This window comes from Chamaea fasciata, unplaced genomic scaffold (genome assembly GCF_029207755.1).
Source record: "Chamaea fasciata isolate MVZ Bird 193981 ecotype frontalis unplaced genomic scaffold, bChaFas1.0.hap1 SCAF_6, whole genome shotgun sequence".
In the NCBI taxonomy this organism is placed as follows: Eukaryota; Metazoa; Chordata; class Aves; order Passeriformes; family Sylviidae; genus Chamaea; species Chamaea fasciata.
In genome coordinates this window covers 69,771,489-69,793,872 of record NW_027094091.1, presented here as the reverse complement: position 1 = coordinate 69,793,872, position 22,384 = coordinate 69,771,489, and the positions used below count along the sequence as shown (strand labels likewise).

The 22,384-nt window shown below is 45.8% G+C and overlaps 1 protein-coding gene across 1 annotated transcript in view; it reads right to left on the bottom strand.

The window, feature by feature from the left end:
- ADAMTS3 (ADAM metallopeptidase with thrombospondin type 1 motif 3) overlaps window positions 1-22,384 on the bottom strand; it is a 57,389-nt gene that overhangs the window by 21,150 nt on the left and 13,855 nt on the right. The window contains exon 4 of the mRNA XM_066184717.1: window positions 15,877-16,033. Within this exon, the coding sequence (XP_066040814.1) occupies window positions 15,877-16,033 (157 nt within the window). The remainder of the gene's footprint in view (window positions 1-15,876; window positions 16,034-22,384) is intronic.

Here is a 22,384-nt window from a genome sequence, read left to right as displayed (position 1 = left end):
ATCTGGATCAATGTCCAAAAGTATGGAAAAAACACCTATGGAGGCTCTGAAACTTCGTTTGCAGATGAGAAAAAGTAACTCAGCAACAGTGTGCAGCCTGGCCCACTGCCGAGGTGCACACCTGGGTACCTGGGATGCTGGAACCCATCCCAGTTTGGGTACGGGAGGGCTTGATTTTACAGCTCAGAATGGCCAGGCTTTACTCCCAAAGTTTCCAGCTCTTAAGAGCACCGAATCCATGACTTTCCAAGTCACACACTCACCTAGGAACGTGAGAGAGCTCTGCATTAACAACCTTAAAAGCACTCATGCCTTCATGTATCATTACATCAACCCAAAAATCATTTTTACTTCACAAAGGAGCACTCTTAAAGCACCCTTGGATTCCTAACTGGAATAGTGCACTGTAAAAGGACAGAACAATCCAGAAAAGGGGGTACCCACTACGTTCTGAAAGCACAGGTTGCATTCATAATTTATCTGCTAACTCAGAACTTACTGGAAGAAGAAATGCTGGATGGCCTGAGCTGTCCGCATTTTTGGGAAGCTTTCCCGAGATGCCAACAGTCTTCACAGGAATTTCTGGGTCTAAACTCCTCAGGCAGGTATTTTCAGCAGCAGAACACTACTGTGAGCTTCCAAAGCTCGAGGAAGTTGCTTTGGCAGAGATGCAGTCCCCACAGTGCTCATTAACTAAGTCATTTTAGCAAGGCCTTAAAATTCTCTTACTCGCTGGCATCTGACCCAGCTTCTGCCAGCTGGCTGAAAGCACGGAGAAGCCAAGCTTCCTACTTCACCCATGGGGCGGTTTGGGTTGGAAGGGAGCTTGGAGCCCATCTCCTTCTGCCTCCTGGCCACGGGCAGGAACATCTTCTACTAGACTAGGTCGCTCTAAGCCCCGTCCAACCTGGCCTTGGACACTTCCAGGGATGGGGCAGCCACAGCTTTCAGGGAAAAGACAGTACATGAATTTTCAGCGGCAAAGACTGGGGCAAATGGGAGCACTTTCCACAGAGGGCACTAACTACTCCCCGGGTTTTTCGTTTCTTTGGGATAAAGGGAGAGCTGTGTTTACATGCAGCTGCTTATTTTGGAAAGCTGTGCAAGGAATGCGTTCCTAAACACGTGGGACCTTTTACTGCCACAGGAACTGTGCAAGAGGACACAGCCGGGCTGGTGATCCTCTGCAGGCCCAGCCACAGCCCTTTTCATCAGCAAGCAGCCCACTGCCCACTGTCAACAGCAATTACCCTCTGATTATCTGCCCTAAGCCTCTGGAAGTCAGCAAAGCCTGCTACACTGTCCAGACACAGCAGCGGGACATGGGGACAGAGCCCAGTTTCCTTAGAAGGGGATTATTTCGAGCAGGGAGCTGTGCCTTGCTCTCACAGTCATCATCCTGGGTGATGGGGAGCCCTTGGGAATGAGGCACGGAGCTTGACAGCGGCTGAGGAAGGATGTGTACAAGCCACCAATGTACAATTTAATTCTTCGTCTAAATATCCTAAATGTGTGCTCTGGACCAGCCCCACAAATGATGTAAAATCCCCGTGTCAGAGGCCTGCCACTCTGATCCGTGCGAAGGAGAAAGCTCTCGCACCATGATCTACGCAGGGGGAAATCTCAGGGAAGCATCTTTGCCCCTTTCCAGTACAGGTTTGCTTTCTCCTGCCTGTGGAGAAGCCAAAGAGGGGCTTGTCTGGACAGCCAGAACTGCTGTCCAGCTGGAGAGCAGAGCCACAAGCAGCTGAGGCAGCTAAGCTTTTCCATGAGAGTAATGAGCAACAGTGAAAACACATTGTAAAAACCCAAGGGAAGAAGGCTAGTGGCGGCAAGGTGGGGCACAGCAACCTGCTACTACAAAAATGCTGCAGGACACTGTGATGGCAACAGTGGAAAAAGCAAAAAGGGACCTTAAGTGTTTTATTCCGTACACGAAAGAGACACGAACGCACTTCTCACTGACTTGCTCCACGTTCTCCTGAACCCCTGAGAGACAGAGAAGACCACTACCACAAGAAATCAAGGACCAGTTAACACTGGGATCTGGGTCCTGCCTGCCGCCTTGGCAGCCCTCCCTTGGCCTGTACATGTGACGGAGCTCCGGAGTCTGAATAATCCATCTAGAGGTCACCGGCTGGAGGGAACACGTGCCCTGTTACAACAAAACACGGAATCACTGAATTGTTCAGGTTGGGAAGTCCTTTCATCGGACACCTGAAGTCTAAAAGGCCAAATTAGACATCGAGGAGGGAAGAGATTAAGCTCTGACCAAGTGCCAAAGCCAGAAGTTCTGGACATAAAGAAATCAAAGAGATTTCTGAATTTATCGGGCCTTAAGCCACTTCTGTCCACCTCTCACAGAAGGTTCACAGAAGACACAGAACAGGAAGAACAGCTGGGCCTGGTTCCATTCTAAACTGAATGAACCTCTTTACGGGCACAGAAGGCAAAATTACTCTTCAGCACCCGCAGTGCGATTCCCTCGCGTGGCCACTGGCACAGGTGGAAACCAGGGACGTGAACACCATGGGCAGACTCAGATATCCCATGGCTTCTGCCAAGGTCAGTGTTTAAAGGAGACAGGAGAATGGAATTCTCGGTAATCACTCACATAAAAGGAATAACTGAGTGTGTACAACTTGCAAAAAAATGCGGGAAAGTATTTATGCAGCCCATATTATCGAGACAAAGAGAACTTCAAATGACCTGCCAGTGATAGTGAGTCACAAAGTGTGCGGGTGTGAGACAACGGGTCACTTCCTTCCAACGTCTTTCTCCCCAGCTACCCGATAATGTAGCTGAAAGCGTAATTGTCCTTAATTGCTCAGTTGGCACTAAGTGGATTCCAACCTTCCGAGAGGACAAAGTCCAGCAGCTGGGTTTTGGAGCCCAGCGTTCCGATGAGCCCGTGCACCTGCAGTGACACTGGCCACATCCGAAGCAGGGCTGCTCCACCACTGAGCCGACTGCCAGGCTGCAGCAGAGCCACGTCTGCCTACGTGAGAGGTCCCTTCCCACCCCAAACATCCCGGCATTCCGCAATCCCATGATACACACAAACTACATTTGGACACGTACGTCGGAGTACAGTATTTGGGTATTAAGGTATGTAAACCTGAAGTTTAGCAGAGTTTCATTTGCCCATCAAACCTATCTCAACCTGAAATCCTTAATTGTTTAATGAGCTTGTACACAAGAACTGGCTGAATTAATGGTTCTGAAGTAGCAATTCTTTTTGGAGGAATAAAAAGAAAATACATGAAGGGAGCGATTATAAATACATTCCAGCTAGCTGTGCTGGGTCAACAAATTCTGATTCTCCGTTGAAAAATAGTATTCAGCGTCACACATGCAGATTTTGTGAAATCACAGAAAGTCGGTCAAAGCTGTCTCCCAGTCAAGCATTTTCTGGAAGGAAGGATTTTAAAACTGGAAGGGCTGACAGGGAGAGAACAGTCCTGAAGTAAAAGCTAGCTCTCAATTCTCACAATTCCTTACGGAGCAGAACCTCACCTACCCGCAGCTCTGTCTATAATTACGCAGAGGAAGTGTAATTAATTGTGATGCACTTACAAAAACCACACAGCCTGACACTGGACATACTGACATCACACTATTTTTAGTGAAAAAACACAGCAACTAGGCAGCTCAGGAGGGTTGATTTTCACTGTCACCCCACAGAACTGCTTTGCAAACATGAGAGTGCCATCTACACTTTCCTGTGGCCATTTGGGAGGGGGAAGAATTTTCTGCAAGGCCCGAACACTGGCCCTCAGAAACTGACACAGATTTTTTTCATTATGGATCCACCTCCCCCTTGATACTTTCCTTTTTTCATATAGACTCTTACACAATGAAGCACTTTTTTTTTTTTTCCTTTCCACCTCACCAAATTCCTGTGAGCGTGCCAGCCTCTCCTGCACCTCGCACAGATGTGTTATGAATCTAACTCGCACTGTTTCCACACAGGATATTTTGATCTCTCCTTTTCCCCATCCCAATCCCGTCCAAAATAGCACAGAGTCATAATCATAAATTCTCCTGTTCTGACCTGAAAGACCATTCTTTCAAAGACTATTTCTCCTGAAAAAGCTGTGACTAAGGAGGAGTTTTTCGGCAAGGTTCATCCCTGCAGTGTGCCATGGGAGGTGAGGCCTGCTGGAAGCATCTTCCGTAGTGAATTATTAATTCTTTCTATCCAGAATTCACCTTCTCTGTCTCCCGACACTCAAGAGCACTCAGATAAAACATGAGTTTCCAACTCCTCGGTGCAAATTATTTCAAGTAAATTGGAACATTATTGCTAGGACCTCATCACAATGTGTGAGTATCCAAAATGCCGTTTATTTGTGGAATGACACTTCACCAAGTGTTTCCTGCCCCTTCAGTAGCACTCTCTCAATGAAGCTGCTCCTCAAATCCAAGGAATTTTCCTGTGAGAGGAGAGCTGCCAACTTTCCCTCTTTGGGTCCCATTCTTGCACCTCTCTCCATTTCCTGCACAGTGTTGCTTTAATGAGCCCTCCAGTCTGGTGGAAAGCTAACAGAGACAGAGAGAAAAAGCATAATAATAAAAAGGAGAAGAACCTGAGAGGGGAGAAGATTTAGGAAGAATTTTCCATTGAATATACGATGGGTCTGACTAGAAATATGACAAAAAGGAAACAGTTCTCCTCTGCAAAAGGGGAGAAAACAGCCCACGTGTTCAGTTTAGGCACATAAAGGGACCTCAATAAATAAATAAATTTAATGACTTAGAATTACAAAGAAGACAATGCTTAGTCAAATATTGTGTGGCAGAAAACGCAGCAAGACAGACAGTCCTATGCACCAAAAGCAATCACGAGTACAATTTTCAATCCTGTCATCCAAAAATACAGCCCTGATCTTGGATTCAACCCCTAACTAACTAACTAAGCCCTCACGGCGAGCTTATCCTGCCTCTGGACCCCAGTTTGACAGTGTGGTTGCGGTGGCTGAACTCCCAAAGGAAGGTGGCAGCGGGAATGACGCAAGAGTGGCAGGCCAAGGTGGGAGAAAGGCTGCTCAAAATTAGGAGACAATAGAATCAACCAATGGAGCACAAGAGCAGAAGTGGCACAACAGCAAATAATACCAAATTGAAAAAGTGTATCCAAGCATTAGTCACGGATAATAAGCCTCTCTTTCTCGCCACATGGAATTTCAGCCATTTCTCAAAATTCCACTGGCATAAATATAAAGGAAAAGCTCCAACTATAAACTGTCACTGAATGCTGTTGAACTCGGGCTCCTGCCTTTTTTTCCATGAACGCAGTGTAAGTCAGCATTCCAAGAGCAACAAATGTCTCCAAGCCCAAGCTATTTCCCAACAGTCCACGGACCACGAGAGTGTCCAAGATAACAGCAAAAATATGCACAAGGCCATCCTACCCAGAGACCACATGAGCAGAGGAAGGGGGTGTCCCAAAACCCCAGGCTGATCTGCACCAAGGGGGTCTTGGGCTGGGACAACGAACAGCTTCAAAAACCCAGCTGAGCACGAAGATCACCATACTGCTGACCCGAAAATCCTGAAGAACAAATAACATCCAAGTCACTACCGAGACAGAGCATCTTCTTGGGATTTGCAAAGTGTGATTTGGAGAGAAGCTCTGCCACTGTGGAACAGCCACTTCCAAACTGTGGGCATCAACCTAACCACTTCGAGCTGGGGGTAATACCCTGCAGTGTCTCTGAATATCCCACTCAAGCTGTAAATATAATCAGCATCCCAAATAAGCCTTCACAGAAGATGCTGGAAGCAGCTTATTATGTCCCAAGTACCGAAAAGGTTTCACGGATGCTCTTGGCTGTTCAGTTCTGCTCTTCCACAGAAAAGCACCTGAGGGACCTCACTGTCCAGCGGCGTGGCTTTCCAGATTCTGCCTCAGCTTCCCTGCCATTGCAGACACAATCTTATCGTTTACCTGTGCCAGTGCCTCACCACTCTCACTGGGAACTTGCACAGGGACTGCAGAATACGGAGTTATATGGAGATGCTGGCAGCTGCAACACCTGTACACTGTGCCATCACCTGCGAGGTTCAGAAATAGGATGGTAAATTCAACGCAGGGGGTTCTCTCTCTTTAAAGAAGTTTAAAGTCTAATTTCTTAAGGCTTTGAGAATGGAGGCAGGGCAGCTGGAGGCAGAGGACTCTGGATTTCCATGAAGCATCTCACATCTGATGAACAGCTGTGAGTCGACCTGCGTGGCAAAGGCTCAAGAATACAAGTGCTCAGCTTTAAATCCTACAAATAAAGGCATGGAATGACCTGCAGGAGACATTGCTGGCTTTCCTCCATCGCTTCCTTCCTCAAATGCCACAGGTTTCTTCTTCACACGGGAACAAACATCCTAAGTGGTATTAGAGGGCCTGATCAAGAAACAGGCATTTGGGGTTCGGTGCCTAACAAATTTCTCTCAATATCAGAAATTCTAAGTGAGCCTAGAGATGGAAAGAGAACACATCTGCTCACTGCAGTGCTGGTGAGATGTTCCTAATAACAATGCAGATGTTTCCAAATGGAAGTGGATGGGATGCCCAGATGGCTTTCATTGTCCCATTTTTCCAAGCGGCCTGAAAAACTTCAGATGTAAAAAAATGAATGATTCTGTCTCTCCAGAAAAAAAAAACCAAACCAAAAAAAAGAGCATGTCTGACAAAGAGCAAACGAAGCAGCTCTGAGGAGGTCAGAACTTCATCAGCCCTCCTCCAATTAAACCAAGTGTCTAATCAACCCCCACAACATGGCACTGTGCAGCCGAGCCCTCCAAGAACAGATACTTTTTATTGATTTACCTCCCCTTGTGCTCCCTCTTAAAGAGCACCGTTAACTAAAGGAAGACTGATTTTTACTTCTAGTAGTTAAGTGTTCTCAGCATCAGAAACTTGGAAGCTTTGAAGTACTGGAAGTAATGAAACTATACTGCTACTTATTCTTGGCAGGGAAAACTCTGATTAAGAAAAGGGCCTTGAAATAAATCAAGAATCAACCCCACAAACGCAAATTGAAAAATACCATTAAAATACCAAAGCAGAGGCACAAATGCATCTGTTTGCAAATTCAGCGGTGATCAGGAATAAAAAGAACATGGAGTTGGCTATGGAAGAACCTGAGCAGACCCCAGGGATATGGCAGTGCATTTTCAAGGACTGGTCAGGACAAACTATTTAAAACAGTTCCCAAAATTAATTACACGGTTTTTGGATATTCACTGCCTGTTGGTTAGAACTCAGCATTCAAAAAGTAAATAAATAAGGTGATAAATTATTTTGTGGACTGGATTTTTATTGCTATCATAGATCTATGGAATACAGGGCTTTTGCTGAAAGCCAACAAAATCTATTATGCTACTAGTTACATCATCTGTGATGATATCAATTAGAGTTTCTTCATAAGCCACAGGGTGAAATGAGTAACCCTTTCACTCCAAGGTACTTCTCAGGAGTTTTCAAAACTGGTTTTGCCTCATATCAAATGAAAGCAAAGAGATTTACTCGGAATTGCTCTCAGTCTAGAAGCACCAGCTGAATTTTTCATGTTCAACAACATGAATTTTAAGTAAAATTTGAGATATTTCCTCTGTGTTGTGAAGAAACATGGAAGATCAGAATGCAGTTTCACTGTGGGCTGGCCCTGAGCTTCCTTTCTGTGCTAAGCAAGGGGAAAAAAAAACCCCACAAAGAATCTTCATCATCAAATCACAAATACTCAAAGGCAAAAGAAAATCTACATCCAGAAACAAAAGGAAGGAAAGATACTAATCTGTAGCTGGCTCCTAATTAGCTCCCTAACGTGGTTAGCAAATCCAAGACCCAAGTGAAAAGTAAAATCACTATTTTGCAGAGCAGCCTCCCCAGTGATTCTGCTCAGGAAACATCCTCAGCAGCTCCTTCTCTTGCCCCAGGGTTCTCTTCTCCTGGGATACAGACACCTTCCACTATCCCAGGTCGCTCCAAGCCCCATCCAGCCTGGCCCTGGACACTTCCAGGCATGGGGCAGCCACAGCTTCTCTGGACAGCCTGTGCCAGGGCCTCGCCAGCTCCAGAGGGGACAACTTCCTCCAAAGTCCCATCTAACCCTTCCCTCTGGCAGTGTGAAGCCGGTCCGTGCTGCAGAAACCCCCAAACCCACAAAGCCTCACCCTCTGCCTGCACAGACCTTCTCAAATCCCACTGTACCACCCCCCAGCACTTGGAAACACAGCGCAGAAGAGCCGGGACAGGAGGGAACAGGGTACACACTAATAGGTGAAGTACGACAGCATTAGCTTTGACATGAAACAGAGGAAACACGTCCAAACTCTACAGGCCCAGAGGTTATTCTGATGCTCAAGGGCAACCACAGGCCCATCTCTGACTCCCACTGGTCTGACTCCTGTAAATAATTAACAGAGTCACCACTGCCTCTCACTTTAATAGCTCTAACAGATTTAGTGTCAAGGAGAGAAAAAGCACAACTACTATTCCTCCTGGAAATTGTGACTTTATGTTCTCTGGAGCTATTAGTGAGGAGAACAGGAAAGGCAGAGCAGAGCTCCCCATTAAGAAAGCACAAAGTTCCTTGGATGGCCTTGCATCACCTGTTTCTGTTTCCAGAAGAGACTAAAAATCTCAGTTTACACTGTGTTTAACCCTGTTGCAGTTGAAAAAATTATTATCTGAAAGATTTTAAGTATTATTAGCATTTTGCACAAGATGATGAGTGTATTTGGAAGTTTTTATTCTAATTTGCAATAACCAGGTGGTGTTGATTTATTACTTGATGTCTGTAGGATTACAGAACACAATTACTTGGCAAATTATTCGAACTCTGTGATCCAGATTTCGCATTTATGGCCACAGGATAGTAACTCCATACAAAAAGACAGCACTTGCTAACCAAGTGTGCATTTTCACACACACTCACAACCCATCACTCCCCGTCCTCCATGGAGGATGCCAGTGTCTGAATCCAGTTTTCTCCAGACATCTAGGTCCACTGTTAGGCATCCTATGCAGAAATATGGGAGAAGAAGGACAATCCTACTGTTTCCAGCCACCTGATGGCCAGAGCCTGTTGCCAGGAACAACAGGAAGGACAAACCTATTCTCTGCAGGCAAGTCACTAACTGCTGGGAGGCAGCAGCCTGCCTGTCACCTGGCTGGAGAGGGAAAATGCCAAAGGGGACACGAGGGCATGCCTCCTTTGAGGATAGGTCCTCAAACTTTTCCAGGGAATGTTTAGAAATAGGCCCTGCCAATAATGCTGTGAAAGAAGACACACCAACGGAACGCTTCCTTTGGCTACTCATGAAGTTCAAGCCAGCTAAGCCCTTCATCCCTGCCTGGGTTCTCTTCCCAAACCACACGGTATTTGATGGAATCCAACACGGATTTCCCACAGGTCAGCCTCTCCCTGTCACCACCACGCACGAGAGGTCAGCTTCGCTGAGACATCAGTTCCTTCCTTTCCAGCTCTAACTGCAGACTCAGACTTGTGTGACTTTTAATAACCTTCAGAACTCTAATTATCTGGCTGATCCTGTCCCATGTTGTTGGAATACTCCAAAGAATGATTAGGCAAAGTATTCTGGAGAAAAAACCCCCTGTTTTCTTAGCAAACAACAGCTGGGTCACGCTGTTACTCTGCAGTGTTTTACTATTGCATCTTGGAAAGATTTATGCACTTGTGTAACCCAGAAATGGATCTGAAGAAACTCAGTCCACTGGGAGAAGTGTGAAGTATGAGGCTGATGTTCTCGTGTTAGTAACTTCCATTCGCATTCCTGTCAGCTCCAGCTGCCCAATTCTGTGTCATCCTACATACAACAAACCAGATAACTTATCATTTACTTATCATCTACGCCATGTTTTGAAGGGATAAAGGGAAGGGTGTAGCGAGCTCTGGGACATGGGGCACAGCAAGAATTACTCCACTGTATCCCTACACAGACCCCACCACAAGCAGGAGCATGGCATCCAAAATTGCTCATTCTAAACACACCAGATGCATCTTCCTTCTCTGTCATAAAGCAAAGATGCTAACGTCTCATCCAGGTATTTCCAAAGATATAAATGAATTCAACTGCCCTTAGTTTGGATTCTTAAGCTGTTTCTGGAATCTTCCTATAAATTTCTTGAGCATCAAACCCATTAAAAACCAGGTGTCTGAGAGTGGGGAAAAATGCTAAAACTGCAGAAAATTCAGGAGGAGAAAGTCCAGCAAGAGTCTTACGGTATGGGAACGACTCTTTTCTCTTATGACACAAACTGCAGTGTTTTAGTTCATTTTCCCATCAAAAGCCTGCTGTAGAACACTGACTGATTGAACGAGGCTCTTTGCTCCCAGTGAGAGCGTCTCGGTGCTCTCATTTCAGTCCTAAATTCGTAGGATGCGCATGTGAAACACATGAACAAGCCTCAGCCCCCACAAAGCCGTGGGAGGATTCATTTCCTCTGGCTCCTGACCTCTAATTCACATGAACTCCCCCTGATAACGCAGCTCCTCTGATTCTCATTCCCATATCCTCAGTGAGTGCCATCCTGGTGCGTCTGTCCTGGTCCATGAAAAGCACTTGTAGCCATCTCACGTGCACCCTTCTGGTCAAACTCAGCAGTAGAAATAAAGCCACTTCACATCTAAGCAAGGGACCTCAGTACTACATGGACCACCCAAGGGTGATCCTCACCTTGGCATGTCTCTCCCAGATTACAGGAGAACGTCACCTATAAACCAAACAGGATCCTTCACACAGAACCAGCTGCTTACACAATATTTAAAAACCTCTCCTGTCTGTTAGCGCTACTGTTCATTGAAAGTTTTCTTCTTCCCATGCAATTTGGGGGCACAGGGAGCTTTTATTGGAAAACAGTATGAGTCTTGGAATGGCCACAAACTGAATGTACTGACCTGTCTCCATTTTTTTCAATTTTCCCTTCATACAGATTTTTTTTCTGTGTGTTTTACTACTCTGGCGCTGGGTGCCTGCAGTTGGAACGAGGTCTTTATTCTTGGTTTTATTTAAAAATCATTTTCCTTTGTTATTGCCAAGAACAGAAGACGACTTAAGCAGATGGATGCTCCTGCTCTCATCATCAGGCACCACCTCCCCGACACAGACAGAGCACATCAGTCACTTCAGCGCACCTTCTGATCCACTCCTGCTCAAGCTTTCCTTTCTTAAAAAATTTGCAAGCTTTTCCTCACGATAAAGTTTGCCTTTGCCTCCTATACATCCAGCACCAACACTCCTTTTCTTTTATACCACACTGTGCTCCTCCTGTTCTATTTGATTACTTCAGCAAACTGTTACCTGAAAACAAACGAAAAAACCCAAGCCCACAAACTATATTCAGGGAAGAACTTCAGAGAACCCACTGAAGTTTCAATTTAAGAGAAGAAGGCTAAACTAAAAGCAAAAGCTGCAGAAGCACTGAACAAAGAACAGGACATCCTTAGACAACACAGGTTATTGCCATCAATTCAAGTTATTGGTGGCCTTTCTCGGGGGACTGCAAGAGAGCTGGAGTGAGCCTTTTGACCAGGTATAAGGAAGAAACTCTTCCCTCTGAGGGTTGCGGGGCCATGGCAGAGGCTGCCCAAAGGAGCTGCCTCATCTCTGGGAGTGTCCAAGGCCAGGTTGGATGGGCCTTGAAGCAAGCTGGGAACAGTGGAAGGTGTCCCTGCCCATGGCAGGGGGTGGAGAAAGATGATCCTTAAGGTCCCTTCCAACCCAGACCATGCTGGGATTCTGTGGTTATACAAAAAATGTCCATACCAAACAGAGGATGCTACACAACATGCTGTAATGAGCCTACACATAAATCATTTCCATCTTCCCCATTGTTCTGATGCACAAACTTGTGTGGTGGGCTGTGCAGCATCCAAAATATCCTCGACCAGAACACAGGTCATGAGAAATTCTGCTGAGAAAGAGTTGAGACACCCTCCGGCACGACAGTGTCCCTGAGAACCACTCATGTGCCTGGGGAAGTGCAGAGGGAGGTCTCCCAAGCAGGCAATAGTCTTCCCATTCTTCTACCTTCTATTCCAGGGTTTCATTCCCAGGCAACCAGGACCAATTCCCAAATCATTTCTTCCTCCTACATGTTTCCCACCTGGGACAAAGACACTCGACGCCAGTGCCATGGCAACCCCATCAGACACACAAGCACTTTGGTTCTTGGGGGAAAATGAAAATTCTGAAAGGAAGCTAGGAGATAAAGGCTCCTACTCCTTGTTTCCCACTGTTAGGAAGTAATTACAAAAAATACTTTCATCTCAAGTGCTTGCTGGGTGAATAGGCTGTAATTTAAAAAATACTACGGTGTGAAGAGAAGGATGAAATAGGAAAGCTCCGAGTACGTTACCAACGCTGTATGAACCGCTAAGCTCAGGGCTGGTTGTCATCATTCCACCATACAAAAGGGCAAAGAAAAAATGACAGATGAAGAAACAGGAGGAAAGATAAATCGAATACTCAGTTATCAGCTCGAGCAGCACATGACCCAAACCCTGCCTCACCATGTCAGTCTGAGTGTTCCCACTGATTCCACTGCACTTGGATCAGGCTTTTATGTTTCTGAAACATAGTCTGGGTTTTATTTTAACACACTCCTGAGCCAAATTCAGTAGGATTTGCACAGAAGGTCTCCTAGGTGCCAATTTGATTGTAAATTCTACAGGTGCTTTGCCTGTTTCTCCTGCGTCTTGAGCGCTTTCAAAGAATAAGGTTAATGATCACACATTTCATTGATGTTTCTCAGCTGATCAACAAGGAACAGCTTCTTTTCATCCCACCCAGACAGAGTAGCATCACTGTTATACCTCCAAAACCTCCCTTGTCCTGAGAGCATTTCCTTCCATTCCTGAGTAAAAAGCTATTTCGGTGAGAAAATCGTAAGGATTCATTTAAATCATGTTTTTAAGATGACACTGTTCTATTTTTTCCAGCCCTGTCTGCACAGCTCATTTGCTCTCTGTCCCTGAGACCCTTCACCCCCAACATAGAGACTTTGCCTTTGTTTCTTTTTGCCCTTAAGGACAAGTATTTTTTGATTTAAGAGACAGTACTTGGGAGTAACACAACATGAATGCTGACTACCCGTAGTACTCAACCCAAATGAGAAGCACAGATGTTCAGTGTCTTTAGGATCAAGACTTAAATGACTGGGGAAGTTGAGCTTACAAATGTCATCCCAGGGCAATCTGACATGGAAAAGCTGTCAGGAGACTGTCACGGGTATTTACACCCAGGGAGACCTCTAGACACTGTCCTGCTCTGTGATATGATTCCCAGACCAGACCAGATGCTTAAAAACAAATGTCCAGTGTCACATCCCACTACATTGAAATGTTTTTTCAATAGCTGGGACTTCCCATGGGAGGCCATGCCTTCCACCCCACAGAAGAGGAAGAGCTTCTTTCGTCCAGGGGAAACAACCTGAGCTCAACACTTCAAACCAGCAAACACCCTGTCCAATGGACATCACAAGGACCAAGTAGGATTTTGGGCTAATAAAATGATTTAAACATTTGTTGGTCAAGATGTACTGCTTCCTCGCACTGCCACACCTAGCAGAAGAGATTTCAGATTCCAAGGAATACAGTCAAACAAGATCCTTTGAATCAGCAGTTTACATGTGATGTACAAAGAGCGAATCCTGCCAACAGCCTGTCAAAATATGGAAAATTATCTACATCTCCCTGATATCACTGAGTGAGAGCAGAGGCATTTTCTAAGCACAAAAGATACCAAATACAGTTCCCTGGTATCAAAACAAACCCCAGATATTCAGACCCATTCATATGCAAGAGATCCTACTCACACCAGAATGACTGGAAAGACAGAGGTATAAAAAGGCAATAATTAAGAAGGAAATCCTTCCAGGGGCCTAAACTGGGTGTGCACACACACAAAGAAAAACTCACCACAGGACTGGGGCAGAATTTACAATCTGATTTCTTCAGTGGCTCCCGTAAGGCTTCTAAAGAAACCAGTCCCTGCACAAAGCAAATTATGGAAACAATACATGCAAATTGCCACTGTCATGCCCTAAAGAGGCTGTCCAGAGCCGTGGATACCATCCATGGATGGAAATCAGCACAGGATGCTGCTGCAGGGTGGGAAGGCTGAACCCACGCTACCCGGCAGCTCGAGGCATCCCAATACCTTCCCCCGAACCCCGGATTTCTGGCTCCCACTTAGGACAGCTCAGTGAGGCTTCATCAAAGAGACAGCCATAAAGGAAACAGGGCAAGAGAAGTGGGCAGGTGTGCTGACTTCCACGAGAAGGCCGGATACAAACCGATCAAGAGCGCACAGTACTGTGATCACCACTAAAACCTTGCTCTCAGGCTTTTCGACTTACAACTCCTACGCTCACGCTGTCCCATTGTCTGAGCAATGTCCAACCGAGCCTCAAACGCTGTCAAATCCTGCAGGAATACCAGACGTCCTGTCAGACTGCAAGCTCCTTCCCCATAGCTGGAGCTGGAACTCTCCCTCTTAGAAAACTGACTTTTTGTAGGGAAAACATGACACAGCGTGTCCTGTGTCACTGCCGAGAAAGGCTGTCACACTGTCTCCAGTTTTTGGTGACTTAACTGACAACAACAATTTCAAGTGCTTTTTTATCTTAACGGCTGCTTTGTTGAGTCATCTGTCATCTGTTACTGAAAATTTGGATTCTCGTGTATGCTGGCTGGACTCCCAAAGTGTGAGCAGACCGTACTCTGCATTGCTGCCTTGAGCCCAAGCACTCCGGCGGGGGAGTAAGGACAGAGAGAAAAGAGGAACATTTTCATGGCATCAATATGCAGCTCATGCAACAGCTGAGCTGACTGACAACCACTGCAAACATTTCCTCAGGTGCCACAGGCTTGAGCACCCTGCTTTAACCTTGGTCGTGAAATCTTCAGCTTGGAAAAGCCCTCCAAGATCGAGTTCAGCTATTTCCCCAGCACCGCCAAGGCTACCGCTAACCCGTGTCCCCAAGCACCACATCTACATGAGTTTTAAATGCCTCCAGGGATGGTGACTCCTCCACGGCCCTCAGCAGCCTGTGACAGGGCTGGACAAGCCTTTCCATGAAGAAATTGTTCCTAATATCCAATCTAAACCTGCCCTGGTGCAACTTGAGGCCACGTCCTCTTGACCTGTCACTTTTTACCTGGGAGAGGAGACTGAATCCCACCTGGCTACAACCTCCATTCTGGGAGTTCTGACCTCCTTTCAGAAAAGGTCTCCCTGAACCTCCTCTTCTCCAGGCTAAACCCCCCCAGATGCACGAGCTAAACTGGAATGGCCTTCTGGGGGTACCAAAAGCCAAGCACCTCTAGTTCTGAGCGTTATAAGTACTTCTTTTGTTTCCCAAACCCTTTCCAGTTTCAACAACACGTGAACGCAATGTAAACACAGGAATGTGAGAAGCTGAAAGATGCTGAAATAAAGGCAGAGCTCTTTCATCCTGAGCCCTGAGCTTCAAACCCCTCAATCTTCAATATGCAATGGCTCGGCTTATGAGGATTCGTGTAACATTAAAAAGACACACAAGCAAATGGATTAAACTACATGACAACAGTTCTCCTCAGACATGGTAATTATTCTCAGATGGACCAACCGCATTATCTTCAAGGCAGAGGGGAATTCTTGGATGTGACAAAACATGTCCCATCAACACAACTGCCTTCAGACCGCTTTCACTGTGACCAGCAGGAGGAGGTAAACAACAAATTGGCACAATTTCGCTGTTACTCAGAAAGAAACAGGACCCAGACTTTAAACAGGACTTGTACAGCCTTTCAAAAGCTTCCATAGGTTGGAGTCACCTGGAACAGATCTGCAAGCAACACCCACGGGGTACTGTACCTTCTGTGTGGACATCAGGGAGCATGTCGGTGGGATGCTGCGCTACCGCCGACCGCCTGTACACCATGTGGATTCTTCCCTTCTCCTCTTCCATTTGCTTTCCCCTTTCCAAAGGCTCAATGAAGTATTCATCCTCATCAGTTCTGATCATTCCAGCCTAGTAAGGGAGGAAACATGTCCATAGGTAATTTTAGAGCCTAAAGACCCCGCCTGAGAACCTGAAAACAAACACCGAGAGGGGAGGAAGCACAAAATGCTTGGAATACTACTGTAACCCAAACATTTCTTTTTACCAACCCCCCCCCAAAATTTCACCAATAAAAAGAGCTTGAAGTTTTCCAAATGAATGGAGACAAAGGGGCAGAAGCAGGTTATGCATTTTCAAGTGAATCCTCCCTGTAAACTGTAGTGCCAACCCAGCGCTTCCTTGCCCCCAAGACGGAGAGATGTCTGGGGAGGTGCTCGGAGCACGTATTTTTCAAGGCTCCCTTGAGGAAAAGGCTGTGGTGGATTTTCAAGAAAAAAGTATGTAGTGGAAATTTCTTTTTTTCCACAAAAGCACACTGATGGAGCAATCCGGGAAAGCAGCCTCCAATCTTGGAATGCTATTAATTTTACTACTTTTTTTCTTCTAAATTAATGACATTCAAAATTTCCATCCACCGAAGGAGGTAGGTTGGAATCTGTGCTACTGCGGAGTTCTCCAGAGCTGTCCTCAGGATTCTGTGAAAAAGGGAAGACAACAGGACCACCAAAATCCAAAAGCAGCCTTTGGGGCATTTGGCTGGAATAAACCCGCCTGCTCCCAGCACCATCTCAACCCTGAGGCTCAGGGAAGTGGATTAACTCCTTGGCTTTCCCAGGGGAGAAGCCAGAAGAAACTTGCCCCAAGTCCCATCAGAACCCCATCTGCATCTACCTTGCTCCCCAGTATCTGTATCTGTCTAAATGACTTCTGAGCATTAATTCCTTTCATCCCTGCAGTTTTCCCTGTCCCCCTCGATCCAGAAGAAGTGGTGCGGAGCAAACAGAGGGAATCCTATGGAGTTAGAGAGATGCAACAGCAAGCGCGGCTGGAGTTCATAATAAAAGGTAAGTGGGAGCCAGGCCAAACCCAGTCTGGCCCAGGCAGCCCACCTAGGAGGGCTTCCCAGAGGACACCAAACCTTATATCCTTTACGGGACCATCCATGGATGAAGAAAAATCTGGAAAATACATTTTTATCTGTTTTTTTTCTAAAGCAAAAGATGCAGACAAGAATAAGGGAATAAGAAACAATATGAAGCCTTGAGAAAATAATCTGCAAGGGCAGGTTGAACTGAGGAATCACTTCCTGAGCCAAAATCAACAGCATTTAAGGGAGAACATGATTCCCTATAAATATGCATGGGGTGTTTGGAGGGAAAGAGGAAAGAACCCTTCATTCAGGGAGCACAACGAAGAGCTGTGAAGTGTCCATTAATGGCCACATTTACCTTCAGTATTAAACATTATGGGTGGGATTTCCAAAAGTATTTTAGGAAGTCAAATGCCCCGTTTTCTTGCGGTTTGCAGTGTGGGTGAGGCGGCTAATTCCCAGGTGAGCTTTGGAAAGGCCACCCTCAAAATGTCAGGAAGTCTGTTCAGCAGTCACACTGATGGCCATTATCATGTGCTTCTAAAACTGATCACAGGAGAGTGGGAAAGGCTCTGGGTTGTTAAACCCATCCCATGGTCAACACCAGGAGGCCAGAGGATGCTCTCACCTTCTGCTCCCATTCTCCATCCCAAACTCTGCTGCTGTCTGTATTGTGAACACCTTGTGGTTTTTTAAGACACAGAATCTCTCAAAAAGAAGATCATGCTCTAAGTCGTGCTTTTAAACTGTCCTTAGTGCCTTTGTACTACAAAGAAACAGTTTTTCAAACACTGTTGTGACACCCTGGGGAACTGAGGCGTTAATTAGCAGCTGTTTCTCCTAAACCAGCTCTGAACAGTGAGAGAACAGATCTGCAAAGTGGCTTTAAGCAAACCAGCAACACAATATGGGAATTCAAGATGCACAGAGCTTCCCTGCATCTCTCTACAGGAAAATCTTCATTTGTATTTCAGACATCCTTTGTCTGCCTCAGGATCTGCACATCCCTCTGTCATACACAGTAATTTGGAAACACCACGTGCTGGGTCTTCACTGGGAAGAGTTGAAATAGGGGAGATATAAGCTTAAAAATCTGAAACCTAACATCACATTCAAGGCTCTACATGCACCTCCAAACAGAGCAGGCTGTCAGTAAGTGGAAGCAGATTAATAAGCAGGTTGGAGCTTGCTCAGCATAGGAAACCAACATAGGAAAACAGACAGGATCTGTACATCAGGAATTTCAACGCCTGGAGATTTCTCCAAATGTTTTCTCTTCCCCCTTCCATTCTGCAAAACATGTGGTGGGGCAGAAGAAGCCTTTATTTGACCAAGAGAAGCCAAGTATCCTTCACTTTCATGAAGACCAACAGAGGTTCGGTCTATCCAATAGAGAGGGACTCTGCCATGGTCCAGCTTCAGCTCCGTTTCCTACAAGCATCCAAAACAGACTCCCCGTGTTTCCCACCCAGAACCATGGAATCATGGACAGATTTGGGTTAGCAGGGACTTTAAAGATCAACTTGTTCTATCCCCTGCCATGGGCAGAGACACCTTCCACTAGTCCAGGTCGCTCCGAGCCCTGTCCAACCTGACCTCAAACACTTCCAGGGATGAGGCAGCCACAGCTGCTCTGGGGAGCCTGTGCCAGGGCCTCACCACCCTCACAGGGAAGGATTTCTTCCTATACCTCATACAGACCTCTCGTCCTTCGGCTTAAGGCCATTGAAACTAAACTTCCATTCTACGGACACTAAATTAATCAACCACCCCTCACACATTAAAAATTAAATGCACAAATACGTATCTGGAATATACGAGAACTACCCCAAGTGTCAGAATCAGAATACCTGGATAAATTCTCACTTCGGGCCACACCCTGACCATTCAGTTTGTAGGGAAATCTCTTACAAGGCTCTCCACACGAGGGAGGTTCAGTTCAGAAGTTCCTTGTCCCGTCCCACACGGTTTCGGCAGGTATCGTCCTCGATTTCTGCATCCAGTCCAATGCCTGGACTGCAGCAAAGGACTCAACCGTCAAACCAACACAAGATTCTGCCTCCCAGAAAACACTTTCTTCTCATCGTTCCATGGATGGAATTGGAAAACGTTTCCAGGGCTCTACCCCCACTCCTTATCCCTCCTTTTTTCCCCGCTGGACAATCACAGGTGGCTGACAGCTCTATCCCACCCCTACCTAAATAGAAGCCCTATTGAAAAGCATCAAGAGCTCTGTGTTCCCTCAATGTAATATCCAACCCCGGCCGAGCAGACACTGCCTCCTGCCAAGACAAACACCTGGGACCTGGAACGGGGAGGGGGCAGGTTCTGGAGACAGCCCTCCAGTCTAAACTTCTTAAGGAGTCGATAGAAACATGCTTTTATGAAAGAGGTGCTGCATCGTCTGAAAACACTGATTCAGCCTCAAAACACTGCCACCTTTCACCCTCTCTGTTGGCTTAAGGTGGGCTCAGTTTGGTGACTGTGCAAAACCTGCGTCACACCTACCTGCTGCTCCACTTTCCAATCCAAAGGCAAAAGGCTTTTGGAGTTGCACCGAACACTGGTTGATTTATTGGAAGAAAAATGAAAGCGAAGAAGTATGCTTTGCCTGAAGCACATTTCCCTTTGCTGGCCTCCCCCAAAAGTCAGCCACAGTGGGCGGATGCTGATCCTAAGTTTGTGCAGCTCCAGCGTTACACCTTCAGTTCCTTGGGTGGATATCATTTCCCATGCCACACGGCTTCCATATTTTGGCAAGAATCAACAGATTCTCCGGGTTTCTTTTCAAAAAGATTCTCAAGTTGTTGAGCTTGCCCATGATCCCCCTCATCAGTTTATGCCAGTGTCTCACCATCCTCACAGGGAAGAACTCCTTCCCAATATCCCATCTCACCTGCCCTCTGACAGCTGAAGGCAATCCCCCTTGTCCTGTCACTGCAGGCTCCCGTCCCAAGTCCCACCATGCTCACACACTCTGCCAGGTCCCTCTGGCAGGGAAGGGGAAAGGCATCCAAATGGACAAACCTCCCTCTTTTCACATCCTCTGCATGTTAAAGTATTTATGGCCTCGACATACTTGGCATATCAAAAAATACTACACATTAGAGGAATGCTGGAAAAAAGTAATATTGCAGCACTGCGCACATTTTGGAGAAACAGATGTTACTGATCCAGCTGCCGGGTGCCTAGAGAGTAGGTTTGCAGATGGAATTCCACCTCTTCCATGGATGGGCCTCCAGTCTCCATGGAGGTGTCTGGGCTTTGGGGAAACACCACAGTTTTGGGGAAAAACATCCCCATTTACTAACCCTCCAGCACCAGCACCCTTGGAGTGATTCCCAGAGGAGTCAGCGGAAATTCCACGCTCATTTTCCTTCTCTGGAAGATCAGTGTGATATAAAATCCATGTTCTAGCCCATGTTTTATCCTGGCCATGCATTTCAGAATTAAAGCAAGAGCTCCTCTATCATTTTAGGCTCCATCCTTGAAGGGTGTTGGACACAGGCAGCACAGAGAGTTGAGAATTTTTTTCATACTAAGTGCATGCCAAAGGTGAGATGGCATTTATTTAGTAACATTAAACCCGTTTTTGAATCATACGAAAGGTTCAAAAAGAACACACTGCTCGAGCCTCACAGCCACCCGAACTATTAACCCAGCACCAGTTTGTGAGCAATCACTAATACCAGATTTTAAAATCAAAACAAAAATCATCTGCAGCTACCAAGAGAAGTTCAGAAGATTCAGAAACACGATGAAAACGTAGGAATGTTTAATGCTCTCTTCCAAACCACCGGCAATACTTAGAAGGCTCTTAGACAGGCTCCTACTAAAATACTGGAAATCATCTAACCAGAGGAATTGAAGTCTCTCAACATACTAATTGATACCACTTTAAGGAGCAAAAGGCATTTGGAAGAGCCAGCAAAATAACCAAGATCCTGCTGGATTTGCACAGAAGAAAAGAAAATGTCAGCATTTACACTGCACTCGACTGGAATTAAGTTTTTTAGTCTCCTCTATAAACATCCATAAGGAAATTCCTTTATGCTGAAATTTCTCATGCTTGGTTTTGATCCAAATGCTGGGTTTTCTTTTTCCCCCTTTCAGAAAATTTAAGAAAACTCAGTGGAAGCCCTTAAGAGTTATACGAAAGCACAGAGAAAAAAACAAACTTTGATTTTATGTGGAAAAATATGTCTCTATTTTTCGTTCTTGGAAAACTTACTGGGATTCATTTTAAGAGCAAACTGCCGAATAGAGCTGGCAGGCCAAATGTTTTGTCCTTAAAGAAGGAACAGTGGGTTTAAAATATCAGTTGTTGAAGAGTGAAAAGCATGCGTGGAACGTGCTCAGGGCAGTGAAGGACCTCCCCAGTCCCAGCGAATCTCTGCAGAAATATTTTCTGAGCACAGGTTTTGTCTTTGTGTCAGTTACAGCAGGTCTCTGCTAGGAACTATTTCATGGAGAAACGGTACAGGAGATGGCAAAGGTTGCCAGTTCTGCGGGAAACGTGGTGCTTTCCCAGATCCAGAAGTGATGGGATGACACCAGTCATAGATTCCTCTAAAATGTGGAAAGGGAAACAGAAAGTGAGGACATGTGATAGCCTTCAGAGAAGGGGAAGTGAGACCTTCAAGTGCTGAATACTCCAGAAGTATAAAGTGAATAAAATAATGCCAAAACACTAACATCTCATGATCGGGATGTCAGCAGCACCATTTCTACTGTGGCACACAAAATAAATACTGATCTATCTGCTGCCTGTACACAACAGCCAAGAACGATGCCGCAGCATCATCACTCCTCCAAGGTAACAGAAAACTCAGTCCAAACTATGCGTGAGCAAGAGCCATCTCCTCAGAGAGAAGTCAGAGGAGGACGGAAAACTGATGCAGCTTCCTCCGAATGGAAATACTCTGTGGATCAAAAGCTAGGAAGCACCAAAGCTAGTAATATTTCCATCAAACTCATTGCTTTAAATCGGTTCTACATCCTTGCACAAAGGAAAAAAGAAAAACCAACTACGGTAAAATCTCTCAAAGGAAAAGGGAGAAGCGGTCTTACACCTTTGGTCACATATAAAAGAAGAAAGTCAAATGACAAAGGGATTTTTATGAGGTAAGGAAGCTGATCTGGTGCTGCATGGCTGCAATTTATTAAAGCTCTCAGCCAAGTAGCAGAAGCACTCGATGAAAACTAAGTATCTATTTAAAATAGAAGTGAAGGCAAAGATTGTTTAAATGGAACATTAAAAAGCGCTGCACTTTATCCATCATCTCAAGAAGCTCCTGATGAAACACAGGGGCCGGGGACGGAACCAACTGACTCTTCTTTCCGTGAGTCTTCCACGGAACGGGATGGGAACATAGCGTTGAGAGTTGCAG